Below are 18,271 nucleotides of genomic sequence, written 5' to 3'. Positions count from 1 at the left end.
TCAGTGTTGATCGTATTTGTATTCTCGAGATTCTTGATCATGTTAGGTTGAAATTTGTCGTTTTCACTATCCGTAAAATGATTTGGCGCGTTTTCTTACGTTGAACAAATTAATGACACTATTCTAATATGATCAATGTGAATTGTATCAGCGTTTGTGAAATTCTTATTCATATTAAGCTGAAATTTGTCATTTTTTCAATTCATGAAATGATTTGGCGCCTTTTCTTTCTTTGAACAAATTATCGACGCTATTCTGATATGAACAATGTGGATCGTATTTGTATTTTCAAGATTCTTGTTCATGTTAGGTTTGTCATGGTAAATTTTTCGCTTTTTCCATTTGTGATTAAATTTGGCGCCATTTCTGTCTTCAACCAAATTATCAACACGATTCTGGTATGGTCAATGTGGTTTTGTTTCTTATTTTCAAAATTCTTGTTTGTGTTAAGTTTGGTTTGGTAAATTTAACGTTTTCACTATTCTTGAATTAATTTGGCGCGTTTTCTTCCTTCGACCAAATTATCGACACAATTCCTATATGATCAATGTGGATCGTATTTGTATTTTCAAGATTCTTGTTTTGTTAGGTTTGGTTTGGTAAATTTAACGTTTTTAATATTCTTGAATTAATTTGGAGCGTTTTCTATCTTCGACCAAATTATCGACACTATTCTGATATGATCAATGTGGATCGTATTTGTATTTTCGAGATTCCTGATCATGTTAGGTTGAAATTCGCCATTCTCGTTGTTCTTGAATTAATTTGGCGCGTTTTCTTACTTTAAACAATTTATTGACACAATTCTAATATGTTTAATGTGAATCGTATTCTTATTTCCAAAATTCTTGTTCATGTTAGGTTTGGTTTGATAAATTTAATGTTTTCTCAATTCATGAAAATATTTGGCGCGTTTTCTTACTTTAAACAAATTATCGAGACTATTTTAATATGATCAATGTGGATTGTATTTGTATTTCCAAGATTCTTGATAATGTCAGGTTTGTCATGGTAAATTTTTCGCTTTTTCCATTTGTGATTAAATTTGGCGCCATTTCTGTCTTCAACCAAATTATTGACAAAATTCTTATATGATTAATGTGGATCATATCAACATTTTCTTGATTCTTGTTCATGTTAGGTTATGATTTGCCGTTTTCACTATCCGTGAAATGATTTGGCGCGTTTTCTATCTTCGACCAAATTATCGACACAATTCTAATATGGTCAATGTGGATTGTATTCTTATTTCCAAAATTCTTGTTTGTGTTAGGTTGAAATTTGCCGTTCTCACTGTTCTTGAATTAATTTGGCGCCATTTCTGTCTTCAACCAAATTATCAACACGATTCTGGTATGGTCAATGTGGTTTTGTTTCTTATTTTCAAAATTCTTGTTCATGTTAGGTTTGTTTTGTTGAATTTATCGTTTCACTATTCTTGAATTAATTTGGCGCGTTTTCTATCTTCGACCAAATTATCGACTCGATTCTAATATGATCAATGTGAATTGTATCAGCGTTTGCATGAATTTAGTTTATGTAAAGTTAAAATTTGTCATTTTTTCAATTCTTGAATTAATTTAGCGCGCTTTCTTCCTCTGACCAAATTATCGACCTAATTCTAATATGATCATTTGATTTGATATGATCATCATAAAATTTGCCGTTCTTCCTGGTCATGTTAGGTTTGTTATGGTAAATTGGTCGCTTTCTCCATTTGTGAATGAATTTGGCGCTTTTCCGCTTCTCAACAAATTATCAGCGAAATTCTTACGTCGTATTTCTATTTTCAAAATTCGTGTTATGTCCGTTCTAATTCCCTTTTTTTTTACTTTAAAATATTTTTCAGATTTATCAATTCAAGAGGATTGATCATCTCTGAAATACATCAATTCACAAGTTGGAAATAATGATAATAAAATTAATTGCTAATGTTTGCCAATGTTAAATCTATGGAAGATTATAATGCATTTTTTTCCGAAAATTTTCAAGTTTGACAAATGAACATTTGCGCATAGTCAAATGCTAACTATTTTCAATACAAATACGGCTTGTACTTTCGATAGTGTAAATCGTTTTAGCGCGTAAAAATTCTCTCTCAGCTAGTGGCGGCTAGTGGTAACTATTTTCTATACTTTTCTTTCGTCCAATCAGAATGCAAGTTTCAAAAGTTCTATTCAACGGTCGTCAAAATCGTTTGTCCTCGTCATTCTATTTCGAACTTTTTTCGGTGACGGTTGTTTTTCGAACGTTTTTTTCTGGTTGATTTTATAAGTTATTTTTTCCAATTTTAATCATTGATTTTGGTCCAAATTTTTGGAACAACCACTTTTATTGATTAAAGATTATCTTTGTTTATGCTTTTATTTGTTTCAGATTAAAAATTGACCACGAAATTGATGAAAATTGTTTGAACGATCTCTGATGCAAGTGACGAAAAATGATCATTTTCTCGATGGCATTTATTCAAGTTTGTAATTATCAAATGATAATTCATTTTAAATAAACTTTCATTTAATCACATCTTTTCTAAGTTTAATTTTTCAGTTTCGTTATGGTGATAATTAGCATTTCCAGTAAATCAATAAAGGTAATGTTATCATTTTGTGTAACATGAAAATGATCATAATTTTCCTTCGTTTTAGCATATCATTCGACATGGCAAAAGTCTATGGATAATTGGTGAGGAAAATACATGGTCCCAAATAAAACTGCTGGTAATAATTCAGGTAAATTTGAAATCTAATCCATAATACCTTTCACTTTAGTTTCTCAAGTCTTTACTAATGAATGTCGAAACAATATTCGATTGACTATCATATTCCAGATTGATTTGTTGGTTTCATTGTTCATCGGCATCTGATTCAAGAATAGTTTGATAATGTTCAACAATAGGATAGGCTAGGTTAGATTAGGATTAGAGAACATGGTCTGAACTATTTCCTATTGAATTCGGTGTCGGGTGAAACTTTGTGACCAACAAAACAATCGACAAATATGATTAAATCAGTCGAATATCGGCACAATTGACATCGATTTGGAATGATAATGAATGGTATGTGATTAAATGAAATGAACAAACTGACAACTTATATTTTTTTCCGTCAGGTATTTACCATTATATCTCATCATTTGTTGGAATGGCTATAGCTATCGATCATAGTTGATGGACATTGGTATCAATCACTGATATTGGATATTGGCAACCTGTTTTATCGGATTATCTTTGAAATTTGGACATTCACTTTTGGAATTATGAATAGCGATGAATAGCACGAAAAGACGAGTACAATCGGAAGATAAAATATAAACAATTTTTATTTTTAATTTAATTAATTAATTATTTTAATAAAATCAATTAAATTTTAATTAATATGGGGTTAAATTATTTGGGGAGGATAAAAAGGGGGAAAGGAGCCGCTGCAACAAAAATTGGGATAGTACTAACCCAAAAAGGTTAGGAGACCATTTGGTTGCAATCAGGGTTAGTACTAACCCAAAAAGGTTATAAGACCATTTGGTTGCAACTAAATTGATACTAACCCAAATGGGTTAGTACTAACCCAAAATGGTGTGCCCAGGCTCCCCAACCCATTTGGGTTAGTACTAACCCACTTTACTTTTTTTTCAGTGAGTGTTTACTTATGTTGGAATTTTTTTTTGGGTATTTAAATTGATTTCTGTCGAATTTCGAATCGTCTTTTATGAATAGCTCGTTCTAGGCATGTTTTTGGAAATTTCTACAATTTTCATTTTTTGGTTTCAATTTTAAACAAATATTAATATTTTTTGAAAATGTCTGATGACGAATATGATGTTGATGAGTATGTTGTAATAATTTTCTTCCGTTTATGATAAATAATGATGATGTTTATTTTATCAAATTGTTAGCCTTGGAGGGGATTTCGAAGATGCAGTGGATGCTGATGATATTGGCGATGAAGCTGTCGATGAAGAGAATGTTGAATTTTTGCCATCCGATCAGATGCAACAGAAGCAAAATGCCAAAAAGATAACTACACCATATATGACCAAATATGAAAGAGCTCGAGTGTTGGGGACTAGAGCCTTACAGATTGCTATGTGCGCTCCAATTATGGTGGAATTAGAAGGCGAAACTGATCCGTTACAAATCGCCATGAAAGAACTAAAGTGAGAAATTAAATTAATTATATTTTTTTACCATATTAATTTTCAAAAATATTTTTTTAAGGGAACGTAAAATACCATTAATTATCCGACGATTTTTGCCAGATGGTAGCTATGAAGATTGGGGAATCGATGAGCTCATCATTACTGATTGATATTTTTTTCAATTTTTAAATGTATTTTTCATAAATAAATTATTAATTTTATTAAAACTCGAAAGTTTCCTTTGATTTTTTTGAGTAAAACATTTGATTTAATTCAATCTTTAAGATGATAACTCATTTGACAGAGATTTCTTTTTCATTGCTTGTGCTGTTTCTTGCCTGCGAAGATCATTAGTGATTAGTAATGTTAAGACAACTCCGATAGCCAATATAATGGCAAAGCCAATATTAACCCAAAATGGTCCGATGATATCAATCATGGATAAAGAGCAGTATGTCAAAATTATACCAAATATTTGAGCTGATGCATTCAATAGGCCAGCAGAAGTACCCTCTGATTGTGGATATGTTACTTCGGCGGCATATTCGAATCCAATCGGCAAGTAACCAGTCATGAAAAAACCCAAAATGACACTTACAAAGAACATCATTAAAATTGATTTTAATTTCAAAGCCACCGCAAAAATTATGAATCCAACCATGGCTAATACATAGGTGATAACGGTAATCAATTTATATTTGCCTGACCATGCCAAAATGTAGCCACAAATAATCGATCCGAAAATACCGGATATTACAATTAATGAGCCCATATATCCCGCATAGCTTTGATATTCCGAACCCATTGTTTTTACAACTATAGCGCCTAATACAGTACTGATTGCATAAAAAACGCCTGCATTTAGTCCATAACTGAAAAAAAGAAGACAAAAATTTCGACTATGAATAAGTCCTCGCATCGATTCAATATAAGATTCTTTCTCAGATTTTGTTCGCAATGCTTGAGCATCACTTGGTGGAACATCGGGTTTATCTTTAAAGACAATTATAATCAATATCAAAATTATTAAGCAAATGATAGCCATAGGCCGTGTTATCCATATGAATGCTTGTCGAATCTTAATATTTATCTCATCCGAAAATTCCGGATTCAGTTCCATCATCGATAATGTAACATTTGTTGTATTTAGTGGCCCTAGTTTCGGCATCAGCAACGGTGGAATCAAGAAGCCAAATCCTATTCCTATTTGATTTCCAAAAACACCATAGGCCGTTGCAACGTTTACTTCATTAGCGGCAAACCAAGTAGCCGATAACATAGGTGGAATATTCAGAATAAACAATTGTCCGCAAGCAGATATTGTTTGGCCAACCATGCATATCCAAAATTGCGAACGTTCAATGGAAAAACATTTGATAAATGAGCCTAAAGCATTGCATGATGCTCCAATGATTAGTGAAATACGTAGTCCAAAACGATCCAAAAAATATGTTGCTGGAATTATAAAGATAACATAAGTAATCATGTAGATTGTCGATGTACTATCGATCCAAAATGAAGTCGTGCGATAATATTCTTCAGCGATATTTTCAACAATAGCATACATAACCCAATGAAAAGAGTTGCTCATCGATAGAATTATAAATATAATTAAAAGAAAATATCGAATTTTGGATACATTACAATTGACCGACAAATCTTTATTTGAATACGATATTGTATCCGAATCAGTTATTTCTTTATTATCCATGGCAAACGAACATATGATATGATAACTATGAACACAATATCAAATTGATTCCCTTCGATAACTTTTCAATTTATAAGGAAAAGCGAATTTTTTTTTATAAATAAAAATAATTAAATTAATATTAATCGAACAAGGCTAATTCAATTGATTAAATTGCTAAAAATGAAATTAATTAAAAATCAACCAATAAAAATTGTCGCCCCCCAAACATTTGCGCAAATTTTTTCTTCGAAGCCATGGAAATAGAATATTTCAAATTTAGAAAAGATACGGAGAAAGTAATTGGCATAATATTAAAAAAGATTTTTTATTCAGAAAATATAGTATTTGTATAATAAATATTAAGATATATAATATAATGCATGCAAAAAAAACAAAAACAATTTTGTAGAAAAAAAATTGCATAAATCAACAAACTATGATAGAAGCTGAAAAAAATGATAATTTTTTAAAATTTGAGTTAGTGCAAAATCATCACAAGTTTTTATCAAACTGAATGCATATGAGCATTTTGTCGACGGAGATCATTCTTAATGAAAAATGATAATATAACACCAATAACCAATACAATCGAATAGCCGATGTTTGCCCAGACTGAATTGAAATGATCGATGATAGGTGTCGATGCATAAGTGAAAATGATACCAAATATCTATCTCAACCAAAAAAAAAAAAAAAAAAAAATGAATAAAAAAATTTGGTAAATTTAAATAGTTCTTAACATTCATTTTTTTTTTTACCTGAGCTGAAGCATTTAATAGACCAGCCGAAGTACTTTCTGGTTGTGGATAACTGACTTCGGCAGCAAATTCAAATCCAATAGGTAGATAACCGGTCATAAAGAATCCTAATATGGCACAAGTAATAAACAATAGATTTATATGACGAATTTCGATGGCCACACCAAATGCCGCTGTACCGGCAAACGAAAAAATATAAATCAACAGGTTGACTAGCCGGAATTTTCCAGACCATCCCAATAAATAACCACAAACCACTGAACCGGTAATACCCGATAAAGTAATAGTAAGCCCCATATAACCAGCTTCGACCAAATACTCTGGACCCAATGTTCGTGTGATCATTTGACTTAGAACAGTTGATAGGGCATAAAATACTCCGGTGATTAATCCATAGTTGATTAATAGGAGGACGAAATTTCGATTTTTAATCAATTGTTTGATTGATTCGAAATATGATTGCTTCGAATCAGCTTGTTCCATAAAACGAATTAATGCTTGAGCTTTGCTTGGTGGTTGTTCAGGGCGATTTTTGAAAAAGATCAATATTAACAAAAATATCACTGTGGTTATGATGGATAAACCCCATACAAGATAATGAAATCCATGTTCAATATGATTAATTAGTTCGGATGAAAGATTTTCTTCGTTGGATGTAGAATTCAATTCGGGCATCAATAATGGTGGTATAAGAAAACCAAGTGCAATGCCAACTTGATTACCAAAAACTCCAAAAGCCGTAGCTCTGGTAACTTCATTTGATGGAAACCATTGAGCTGCAAGCATTGGTGGTATATTTAATGTGAATAATTGAGCAATACCCACTAAAGTTTGACCTATCATAGCGACCCAAAATCTTGATCGTGATACGGACAGGCATTTTATGCACGATCCAAGCGCATTAATAAATGAACCAAATATTAAACAAACACGAAGACCATAACGGTCCTGCATGAATGTTGCGGGTGTTATGCCAATAATATAAATGATCATAAAGATCACTGAAGTACAATTTACCCAGAAAGTCGATATCCGATAATAATCACAAACAATTTTTTCAATTATAGCATATTCAATCCAATGAAAAGCATTGGTCATTGATAATGTAATAAATATTAATAAAAGAAAATGTCTTATCCTGTAAACTTTAAATTCTTCTTTAAAATCAAGGGACTTTTCATCATCATCATTATTAATTATAGGAAAATTCTGTAAATTATCCTCAACACATTCATTGATCGATGATGGCAATGACGATCGAAAATCATTTGTAACGGCAGTCATATCTGAAATGGATGAATCATCTTCAAAACCAATATTATTCATCTTTTTAACATCATTTTCATTTTTTATTTCGGATATCGATTGATGTTTGGCCATATCTCGTATTTAACACATGCAGTTTGATTAATTTTCAATTAAATGGAAGAATTGAATAATTTTGGCAAACAATAATTATTTATATGATAATAATTATATCACTATTATTATGATAATTGTTTTCAAGGTAACAAGTCCCAATTACGAGTATAAATTAAGTGAATTAATTGCACATAAAATTTAATTGAGATCGATTAAGGATGATCGGATTTTGTTAGTACTAATCACAGAAGATAAGTTGAAGTCATCGTCGTTAAAAAATTTTTGGCAATCTATTTGGTACGTTTTTGACGTTGTTGCTACTGTTCTTGTCAAGGTTGATAGCTGATCTGCGTTAAAAGTACACTATTCAATTTTGAGATTTGATCATTGGAAAAAAATGCGGATGATATTTGACGCTGGTTACATTTTTTTCCTGTATTGTATTATATAAAATAATGTTTGTTTTTGTTATTTTTCTAACACCATCAACACCATAACTAGGCTGAATGATCGATGTTATTTAAAAGAAATATCAAAAAAAAAATCAAAGGACACTTGATTGAGCACGAATAAATCGATGCTTGCAGAAATTTCGTACAAATTTAGTTTATCCTTTTGAATATTCAACTACAGGAAAAAAAAACTGAAATGGCAAAGGGCTTCGAATGTTGAAAAAAAAGTTTTTGTATTCGAATATGTCGATTGATTCTGTAGATTTGATTTTTTCGCTTTTTTTGTCTTCTAAATATAATATGCTGATGGCAATAAATAACATTTACCAATTTTGGTCGAGTCATCGAAAAAAATATCCAAACAAAAAAACGAAGAAAAAATTCCAATTATTCATTATTCGTCATGATCAATTGCAACGGCAACTAATTATAAAATGAAATATTTTTCCGTTTTTTGCATCTATTTTCATTGAATGATGGTCAGCAAATTATCGATCAATAATTTGATAATATATTTTTTCCAATAATTTTTCAGAACAATTTTTATCAAAAAAAGCTTAAAGTCAATAAATAAGAAATAGAAAAAAAAATATTGTTTTGATCGATATAGAAAAGCAAATATATTTTATAAACTTATGATGATGATGGCAAATATCAATTGAAGGCGTTTTAATTTTCAAAGATAAAATATACGCAATGATAATGACCGTTGTTTATGTTGATATTGTTTTTTTAAAATAAATAAATGAGTGTAGCGCGTGGATGTTTTAACGAATCATTAATAGAAAAATTAATGAAACAATTTATCTATAAAATAAAGTTTATTTGATGATACGACTGTTTTTATGACACACTTTAATGAATTCATAAATAATTTTTTTTCTCATTTTAATTATTGTCAAATCTGATGATGATAAAATTGTAGATGATATTTTAGAAGTCCAATGTTTCTGGAAAATTTTCATCTTGAAATTGGTTACTGATGACAATCATTAATTTATTTATTTAATATATATGGAAAAAGAGATGAAAATTAAAAACTGAAATAAAATGAATGATAAAACATAATTGATCTTGTTTAGTTTGTTGATAATGATAAAAGGTCATTAGTAGGGAAGAAAACCAGGAAAATGAAATGACGATATAAATTATGATAAACAGAAAAACATATCAAAAATCATTTGGAATTGTATCAAAGATAATCGATTCAAAGTATTATTTTTCAAATAAATCTTGATGCTTTTGATTTGAAAAATTGCAAATAGTTTAAATGAAATCGTATTTTTACGATGATCAAAGGAGAAATTTTGATGGTAATTTTTATTTAATGATAATCGAGCTGATTGTTATAACACAATCAAAACAAACTTGAAAAGTTATGTCATTTATTTACGGAATAATCCCGTTTTTTTTCTCATTTTCATGACATGTTTCGTGTTCAGAATTTTTTTTCCAATTAAATTCATTCATTTTCTCACACGAAAATAATTACGACAATATTTTGGAATTCTTGGAGTTACACGGTCAAAAAGTTTCTCATATCAGCTTGATGAATGAATTGTTTGTTTGGAATTTAAATATTTTTATCATTCGACAATCATTTACCTGATGATTGTTTTGTCAAATTTTTAAATTTATTGATATAATTCTGTAGCGAATAAAAAAATTCTTTGATCACTTGAAAAAATCACTTTGTTTGTTGATTTAATCCTTCTGATATGGGAAAGAATAATAAAGTTTATTTATTACCTCCACGAGGTCGAAATTCATCAAAATTAGCACCAAAATATACCTACGAAACAACCACCGAAAGGTATGTGTCACATTCGGTTAATGTCCAAAAAAAAATCAATTTTAATCTACTCTGACAGAATCGATTCGAATAGCGTTTTCACGCCTCCTGATCATGTAGAATTGCCGGAATTATCGGATGAAAATGAACTTTTGTATGAAATGCAAACGATTGTTATATTCGTTATTGCTATGTCAACGCAATATTTGAATCTATTTCGTACATTCTGGTGGATGCCCGATACTTATCGCCGCTATGCAATGGTTTGTAATATGAATCTGACACTAACATCATTAAATTCATTAATTATTCGAATTTAGAATTTTCATCTGATCAATCCATATGTGGTCGGATTCTGTGTTACGACAATCATAAAATCTTTTGTTTCACATTTATTTTTTAAGTTTCAATTTTTTCTACCATTATCCATACGTATTTCGTACATCTATCTGATCAATGTATTAATTTGTTCAACATTTTTCTACATACAAACCTATCTGCTATTAATATTATTTCAAACATATAGTTTTGTTGGTCTTTTAACATTTTTGTGTCCATTATTAATTTATTCAATTCTTTATTCACCTAATTTGATTCGTACCTATCAATGGATCAAAGATTCCGAAACGACAAATCTAGATATTTGTTTGCAAGCTGTACATTTCATGTTACAACCAACATCAATATCCACCTGTTTTCCAACATTTCAACATACATGTACATCAATATCGCCATTTTTGGTTCGCGATGAAGTTGAAAAATTGAAAAATATTTTCAATGATCGTCTTAAATTTATTATTTTTCGTTCGATCTATGTATCATATTATGGTTCATTTCTACCTTTAGCTATTGTTCCTACACAACATGAATATGATACATTCTGGACAGCTCAACATATCGCCGTAACTTGCATGTGTACATTTTTCATGTTAACATCACATCTTTATTCTCCACAATTCTACGACATACTTCACCGATCATCATTACATTTGGGTAAATGGCAAAAACTTGAATCGAGAAATACTGTACTGCCATGTCCATCGTGGACAGAATCTATTATTTATGGACCGGGAATCGTTGTCCGTCATCTGAAGGAATACTATAAATCAGAAGCAAATATGACTTGTGCCGAGCCGGGTAATCAATCTCATTTCAGATTTTATGTAAGTTCTATATATAATTTCAAATTCATAACATATTTTTTTAATTAAACTATTCTCATGTGTAGATTGTATTCTCTGATCCTTCTTGTGGTTTCCTAACCTTATTGTCATCAATCATTGGAGTTATAATTTTTCAATTCATCTTACTATGTCGCAGCTATGAATGGTATAAATTAATATCGATGTCATTATTAATGTTGACCAATTCGCTGGCAGTATTTCGTTTAATGCGATCATTTTGGATTCTCAAAGAGATTTACAAACATGAAAGACATTTTATCGATCCTAAATCAGAATGAACAAAAAAACTCATACAAAAACCACTATTATTTATATAACCAATCGTGTTAAAACACATATTTCTTTCTTTTTTGTTGATATTTACATTTTGATTTTTTTTTGTGTTACTCATTCAATCATGGATTTATTAAATTAACAATTTAATGAAAAAAAAATAATTTTTTAATCAAAATGTTCACGAAGTATCTGAAATATAGCCAAACTATCTGGTTCAAGAGCGAACAAAGTTCCAGTCGGACATTGACTGGAAGCGATAAAAGCCACAATAAATTTGTTTGAAAAAAATTGCATTATTTGATAACGATCATATTCCAGAAGAATCTTAGAAGGTGCATCCAGATTCATTTTATGAATATTCTCACTTGAATTGATCAATTTCTGATGTAACATTGATTGTAGAAATATTTCATCCGGTTTAGAATCATTTAAAACTAAATTTTAACAATAAAATTGAATTCTGTCAGTAAGATTGTAGAAAATTACCTTTGATCAGAAAAGCACCTTCACGATCACAGATGAAAGCAGCAATTCCATCAAAATGTTTCAATAATGTTCGTAATTCACGATCAAGTTCCTATTCAATAAAAAATAAATAACAATTAGATTGATTTAAATTTATCACACGAAAAACAACCTCGAGCAATGGAGGTGAATTAGCCGAACTAGATGATGGTCCAGTTGTTTTTGGAATCGTTGTACTTCGATCTGGAATTGTATTCCTTCCAGGCATTTTTCATTAAATCAATTAATGAATTAAAATAGAATGATTTGATTGATTTTCCTGTCAAATTTGGTCAGATGATGATGCCAAATGATTCGCCCACAATTCTGCCTGTTTTGATGATCATATCATCATATGTATGAACGGATTGTTTATTGGATCACATTTCATCACGTGTTCAAATCAGAAATTTTAAAACAAAAATTAACCACAATTAATCGAATGAAAAAATGGCAACATCAACTCCAATCGTTAATCCATCAACAATTTTACCATTAGGTATGTTCATTTTAAGCATGAATTTGATGAACGTTGTCAAACAATAATAAGGTGAAATTTTTTTAAAATTTCAGAACTCATTGATAAATGTATCGGTTCGAGAATTCATATAATCATGAAGAATGACAAAGAAATTGTCGGAACATTATTAGGTTTTGATGATTTCGTCAGTAAGTAACTTTGCAAATATTTTCTCATATAAATCTTGATTATCTTTTCCTCTTTTAATCATAGATATGGTACTGGAAGATGTCACTGAATAGTAAGTGTAATGTTTTTCTGATTTTCCGAATCTAATTTAATATGTTTTTCTAGCGAAAATACTCTCGAAGGAAGACGTGTAACTAAATTAGATCAAATTTTGTTGAACGGTGTTAATGTTTGTATGGTGAGTTTATCCGAAAAAAATCCTGAAATCGTTTTTTAAAGTTATTTTTTTTCTTTGTAGATGGTTCCTGGGGGTGAAATGCCAGATGTATAAAATCAATTTTCTATTTGCTTTATAACTTGATAAATGCATTAACCAAAATGAAAAATCACAAATAAAGAGATAATTTTTTAATCACTACTATCATTTTAGTTGAAAATGTTTATTATCAGCTCTTTTATCTCTAGGGATAACGATGTTTTGACCTTCGATTTTCTTTTGATTTTCAAGGAATCAATTTTATCACAATTACTATTAATAAAACTAATGTGTAAATTCGGTTTGTTTATCCTCGATCATGTTTATGATGGTTAAAAAACGTTTGTCTTCATTGATAAAAAATCATCAATCGCTAATCCATGGATGAAGAACGGATAGAAAATCTAATTGGAGTAATCGAACAAAATGCGAATTCGATACGCTTTGCCGTAGTTTCAATGAAAAATGGTTCTATTGTGGCTCAACATCATGTTCATGTTCCATGCCAACACTCACAGGATGGATGGCTTGAACAAAATCCCGATCACTTGTTTCGTTCGATTCTGGAAGCATTCGAGGTTGTCTACGGAAATCTTTATGAAAATCAAACTGAAACTTGTGTCAAATGTATGACGATCACCACTCAACGTTCGACGTTTATTGTATGGGATAAATATACGGGTGATCCATTAACCAATGTAATCTTATGGCTAGATAATCGCTCGAAAGATCTTATTCAATCCTTAAACATTCAAATCGATTCAAATGAATTGAAAATCAAAACAGGCCTTCCTTTATTACATTATTTCATGGCGTCAAAATTGTTATGGTTATTCAAAAATGATGAGAAAATTCAATTTGCCAATCGGCAAAATCGTTTAATGATCGGTACCATAGATTCATGGCTTTTGTGGAAATTGACCGGAATGCACAGTACTGATGTGACAAATGCAAGTGCTACTTTTTTGATGAATTTGGAAATTGTTGATTGGGATCAGGATCTTTGCAGATTATTCAAAGTGCAAAAATCATCTTTACCAATCATTCATCCATCATCTTATACATTTGGTGAAATTAAAATAGAACCATTTCGAGGAGTGCCTATTACTGGAATGATCGCAGATCAACAAGCTGAATTGTTTGGTCAACAATGTCTAGATTTAGGTGATACAAAAATAACATTTGATGATACATGTTTTGTTCAGCAAAACATTGGACCTGGTCCATATAGTGAAATTCTATCTCGAATTCCGGTAAAAAGTAGGCAAAAATTGATTTCAACTATCGCCTATCAATTATCTGACCAACAACCAATTCATTACGCGCTTGAAGGATCTTTAACTATTGCTTTTGATTGGTTACAATATAATCTTGGATTAATCGGTGATTTTGATGAGATCGACTCACTATCATCAGAAGAGAATCGTGGTGTTTATTTTGTTCCGGCTATTCACGGTTTAGATGCGCCATATTGGGACCCAAATGCTTCTGGTACTATCATCGGTTTGTCACAATTTAGCCGTAAATCTCATCTGATTCGTGCCACTTTAGAATCGGTTGCTCATCAAACAAGTGACATTTTAGACTATATGATTGGAACTGAATCCTCTAAATTAATTGTAAACGGAAAATTAAGCAACATTAACCTATTGTGTCAGCTACTGGCTGATATTTCCAACAAAACAATCATACGACCAGATTTTGCATCTATATCACTAAGATTGATAGGAGCGGCTATGCTAGCCGGTCAGGCATTCAATGTGAACATTGTATTTCAACAAGAAACTCAGGATGCAGAAATATTTAAGCCAAAAATCACCAACAGACAGCGTGAAAAAATGAAAGAATCATGGAGATTAGCAGTCAATCGAAGTCGTCAATGGATTAATAAAAAAAATTTCGCGCAACTTCAATTGCAACAAAAACGATGGTCTATGATACCATTAGTATCATTTACAATGATTACATTTGCTTTACTTATCTATAGTCAATCAAAGAATTAATTAAAAAAATTTTATTTTGCAAATCTAAATCATTTATTCAATTACAAACTTAATTGCAAAGCCAGGATTTTACATTCCAAATTATTCATAATCGCTATACAAGTTTGGAAAACAATTTCGGTGCCACGCAATGGTCAACACAATGAAGGAAATCGACAATTTCTTCGAAACAACTTTCGGTAGTTGCCGATCTTGAATTGACACGATCATTACAAGCTTCATATTTATCCTTCAATGATTGACAATGTTCGGTCGTACATTGTTCACGTAATACAGTCATCGGGTCGACTAATTCTTCCTCTTCTTCTTCTTCAGCATGAACTTTCGGGATCACTTTGTCCATTTTGGAAATTTGATATCGACTCAAACGAGAAAAAAAAACGAAATGATTTACTAAATCTTAGCTTCACACACAAAATGAATTTGGCATGCAGGCAATTTTTTTTCAATGGTCAACAGGACAAAAGTACACAAGGATAATATTCATAAACAACGTATGAGAAAAGAAAATTTTAAAAAAAATTTCGCCATAATTCCCTTTGAAATTAATACTTCATTTTTTATTGTTACAAAGATTGTGTTGATCCTGTTCGATGTAGCCATCGATTATGCTGTACGTCGCCTACACTTAAACGTTCCTTTTCATTCGGATTCATCATCATTTCCAATAATCGTCTCGCTTCATTTGGCGTATTCCCGCTGAATCTGGATCGAATGAATTTTGGATAATCGGTCATTTCCTGTAACATCAATGGCTTATCCTTGAAATGGAATGGAAAACGATTCTCAAGCATTATGAAAAACGAAACACCCATAGCCCAGACATCGGCTTTAAATGGATCATAGGGAACTTTTTGTAACAATTGAGGACAATAATAAGGCAATGTACCGCAAAATGTTGTTGACATTAAAACCCTATTAGTATTAGAATCAAATGATTGTCTTGCGAATCCAAAATCTGATAATTTTGCAATGTTTTGATCATTCAATAGCATATTGTCTAATTTAATATCTCGATGACACATTAATAATTGTTCATGAAGATGTTGCAGGCCATTGGTTATCTGTAAAAACCATATACAAGCCAATTTCATTGAAATACCATTGTTTTTTCGTACATAACCTGCAATATCACCACCTCCCATAAATTCCATAAAAATATAGATCCGTTGATTTGCTCGTATTATGTCAAAAACATCGACTATGTTTTCATGTTTCGTTTCGATCAATGCTTGAAGTTCACGTGGCAAAAATTTTGCCCGATAATTGGCAGACATTTGAGTTAGTTCTAAAACTTTTACCGCTGTCAATTCACTTGGCTGATTGATTCGTTCAGCTTTATAAACCTGAAATCAAAATGTGAACAAAAACAAAATATTGCCAAAAAATGATGAAAAAATTAAAACCTACAGTTCCGAATGCTCCAGCTCCAAGACGATTTAAGATGTGATAATTTTTACGCTTGAATACTGCCGCTGTTTTTGGATCAATATCAATTGTCGACGCTGAAGTTCCACCGGATTTGCCTTGTCTTTTGCTCATTCTCGCTTAAGGCATTTAACAACATCTTTTTTTAAAAAATTCTTAACCTGATTTAAATACTTGAAAATATTAATTGTTTATTTGTAAGAAAAAAAATGTTCAAAAACAATTTAATTAATTTCGAAAATTAAATGAAAAGAAAAAATCTATTTGACCGGAACATTTTTTAATGTAATAGATTTAACAGGACCTTTTTCCGCAACAATAAACGTATCGCCTTTGTATGTGGCTTCCAAATTATCATTGGTTGTTAGATCGGGAGCAATCTGTTCCCAGATTTTTTTCTTTGGATTCAATTGTTGATCAGGTTGACCGGGAAATTTAGCAAACGTTACACGATCACCAGGCATTGATCCTGCCGGTGGTGACAATATCTCAACTTTTTCGGGCGTTGATGCACACATGACCATAGCTTCGGAAACAATGCCACGCATTTTGGCCGGTTTCAAATTACAAAGGACGACAACCATACGATCTTGCATTTCTTCTAAAGGAACAAATTTAACCAAACCTGACACAACAGTTCTTGGTTTGTCTTCACCACAATCAATTTGTTCAACATAAAGTGAATCAGCATCCGGATGTTTTTTAACATCGATTATTTTTCCAACACGTAAATCCAAACGACTAACATCAATTGGCCTTTCAGATTCCGGTTCGACAGTATTACCCGCTTTACCTCCTTTGTTACCTTTAGGTTTATTAGTATCAGATTTGGTTTGTTTTGCTTCAGTTTTTTTCTGTTTTTCAGTCTTTTGTTCGGCTTCAACGGCAATTACTTTGGCCGCGGGTTGTGTTTGTGGTTGCGTTGATGAAGAGTTTGATATTTGATCCGATGATTCGTTGACAACTTTTTTCGATAAATCTTGGCCTTGGATTTGAATTTCCAAATCTGTTAATCGTTTTGTAATACGTTGAATTTCATTACGGAGGCTTTGATTCTCAGATATCAATTTTTGTCTTTCGACTTCAATATCCTTTTGATTTGTAGCTGAAGATGAATTTTTATTTTTAAACTGCAATGTTGATTCGATTTGAGCAATTTTTGATGCCAATACTTCGTGATTGGCTTGAAGTTGTCGGATAAAATCGTGTGACATCATATCAGCTTGTGTTCGGGAAGATGGCAACGGAAACAAACGACGATTTCTATTGAATAAACGATATCGCCAATAATTCTGTAACGAAACAATAAATTGAGACCAGTACTTAGGCATAAGGAAATAATGGTAATACCCAAGAAATTTTTTCAATTCATGAAATGAATGTTGAAAAAAAGCCACGTTGAAAAAATAAACGATTAATACTCATCCCACGCTGAAATCGAATGACCGCGTAATGCAGCTGATTTCGATTAGTCCTTCAAATGATATCCTCGAATACAGATGGCAGCAGATGTGTGGAAACAATTCTTGAAAATTGCAATTCTTGCAACATTAAATTTTTACAATTCCACGTTATTTTTGCGGTTCATTTAATGACATTTTCATTGTTTGTACAAATCCAAAAGTAAAATAAACAAACATTGACAGCTTGACAACAAACGGAAGTTGAATTTGAGAAAAAGATTTAAAAACGATAAAATGTTGATGAAAAGAATAAAATAATATCATCTTGTGTAAATGAATCAAAATTGATGAGAAAAAGAATGAATTTTATTATTATT

General features: G+C 31.1%; 9 protein-coding genes across 10 annotated transcripts; 4 read left to right on the top strand and 5 right to left on the bottom strand.

Moving 5' to 3' along the window:
- Window positions 1-3,665: 3,665 nt before the first annotated feature.
- Window positions 3,666-4,379, top strand: Polr2F (RNA polymerase II subunit RpII18). Its single transcript, XM_075823413.1, has 3 exons — window positions 3,666-3,824; window positions 3,892-4,152; window positions 4,214-4,379. The coding sequence occupies exons 1-3, from the start codon at window positions 3,796-3,798 to the stop codon at window positions 4,302-4,304; spliced, it is 381 nt and encodes a 126-aa protein (XP_075679528.1). The 5' UTR covers window positions 3,666-3,795; the 3' UTR covers window positions 4,305-4,379.
- On the bottom strand, window positions 4,329-5,894 carry LOC113791960 (putative MFS-type transporter C09D4.1). The gene has a single exon (XM_027341813.2). The coding sequence runs from the start codon at window positions 5,843-5,845 to the stop codon at window positions 4,415-4,417; it is 1,431 nt and encodes a 476-aa protein (XP_027197614.1). The 5' UTR covers window positions 5,846-5,894; the 3' UTR covers window positions 4,329-4,414.
- A 247-nt stretch (window positions 5,895-6,141) lies between these two features.
- On the bottom strand, window positions 6,142-9,693 carry LOC113791776 (choline/ethanolamine transporter flvcr2a-like). The gene is made up of 2 exons (XM_027341602.2): window positions 6,586-9,693; window positions 6,142-6,497 (listed from the first exon to the last, which is right to left on the bottom strand). The coding sequence occupies exons 1-2, from the start codon at window positions 7,963-7,965 to the stop codon at window positions 6,333-6,335; spliced, it is 1,545 nt and encodes a 514-aa protein (XP_027197403.2). The 5' UTR covers window positions 7,966-9,693; the 3' UTR covers window positions 6,142-6,332.
- A 142-nt stretch (window positions 9,694-9,835) lies between these two features.
- LOC113791777 (transmembrane protein 39A) lies at window positions 9,836-11,783 on the top strand. The gene is made up of 4 exons (XM_027341603.2): window positions 9,836-10,212; window positions 10,271-10,454; window positions 10,512-11,354; window positions 11,420-11,783. The coding sequence occupies exons 1-4, from the start codon at window positions 10,118-10,120 to the stop codon at window positions 11,651-11,653; spliced, it is 1,356 nt and encodes a 451-aa protein (XP_027197404.1). The 5' UTR covers window positions 9,836-10,117; the 3' UTR covers window positions 11,654-11,783.
- Window positions 11,784-11,800: 17 nt separating this feature from the next.
- Window positions 11,801-12,522, bottom strand: Lamtor3 (Late endosomal/lysosomal adaptor, MAPK and MTOR activator 3). Its single transcript, XM_027341604.2, has 3 exons — window positions 12,289-12,522; window positions 12,138-12,228; window positions 11,801-12,085 (listed from the first exon to the last, which is right to left on the bottom strand). Exons 1-3 carry the CDS (start codon window positions 12,382-12,384, stop codon window positions 11,817-11,819), a joined length of 456 nt encoding a protein of 151 aa, XP_027197405.2. The 5' UTR covers window positions 12,385-12,522; the 3' UTR covers window positions 11,801-11,816.
- On the top strand, window positions 12,519-13,222 carry LOC113791779 (U6 snRNA-associated Sm-like protein LSm5). Its single transcript, XM_027341605.2, has 5 exons — window positions 12,519-12,654; window positions 12,729-12,824; window positions 12,889-12,916; window positions 12,970-13,042; window positions 13,103-13,222. The coding sequence occupies exons 1-5, from the start codon at window positions 12,606-12,608 to the stop codon at window positions 13,133-13,135; spliced, it is 279 nt and encodes a 92-aa protein (XP_027197406.1). The 5' UTR covers window positions 12,519-12,605; the 3' UTR covers window positions 13,136-13,222.
- Window positions 13,223-13,332: 110 nt separating this feature from the next.
- LOC113791760 (glycerol kinase-like) lies at window positions 13,333-15,481 on the top strand. Its single transcript, XM_027341582.2, has one exon. It carries the CDS (start codon window positions 13,441-13,443, stop codon window positions 15,061-15,063), a length of 1,623 nt encoding a protein of 540 aa, XP_027197383.1. The 5' UTR covers window positions 13,333-13,440; the 3' UTR covers window positions 15,064-15,481.
- LOC113791759 (testis-specific serine/threonine-protein kinase 4-like) lies at window positions 15,060-16,639 on the bottom strand. Its single transcript, XM_027341581.2, has 3 exons — window positions 16,474-16,639; window positions 15,634-16,409; window positions 15,060-15,425 (listed from the first exon to the last, which is right to left on the bottom strand). Exons 1-3 carry the CDS (start codon window positions 16,603-16,605, stop codon window positions 15,158-15,160), a joined length of 1,176 nt encoding a protein of 391 aa, XP_027197382.2. The 5' UTR covers window positions 16,606-16,639; the 3' UTR covers window positions 15,060-15,157.
- A 17-nt stretch (window positions 16,640-16,656) lies between these two features.
- On the bottom strand, window positions 16,657-17,991 carry AIMP1 (aaRS-interacting multifunctional protein 1). 2 transcript variants are annotated; one of them, XM_075823424.1, is made up of 2 exons: window positions 17,842-17,991; window positions 16,657-17,783 (listed from the first exon to the last, which is right to left on the bottom strand). In XM_075823424.1, the coding sequence occupies exon 2, from the start codon at window positions 17,706-17,708 to the stop codon at window positions 16,752-16,754; it is 957 nt and encodes a 318-aa protein (XP_075679539.1). In that variant the 5' UTR covers window positions 17,709-17,783; window positions 17,842-17,991; the 3' UTR covers window positions 16,657-16,751. The 2 variants fall into 2 exon arrangements, with proteins under 2 accessions (XP_075679539.1, XP_075679538.1); XM_075823423.1 differs by lacking the exon at window positions 17,842-17,991 and having other exon boundaries at window positions 16,657-17,835.
- Between the last annotated feature and the right edge of the window lie 280 nt (window positions 17,992-18,271).

The sequence above is a fragment of the Dermatophagoides pteronyssinus genome, unplaced genomic scaffold (assembly GCF_027571235.1).
Source record: "Dermatophagoides pteronyssinus isolate colony J.1.1.1.1 unplaced genomic scaffold, Derpt_VIB-CSIC_2022.12 sq0028, whole genome shotgun sequence".
Lineage (NCBI taxonomy): Eukaryota > Metazoa > Arthropoda > Arachnida > Sarcoptiformes > Pyroglyphidae > Dermatophagoides > Dermatophagoides pteronyssinus.
Note: the sequence above shows the minus strand (reverse complement) of the source record. Positions and strands in the feature narration are given on the sequence as shown.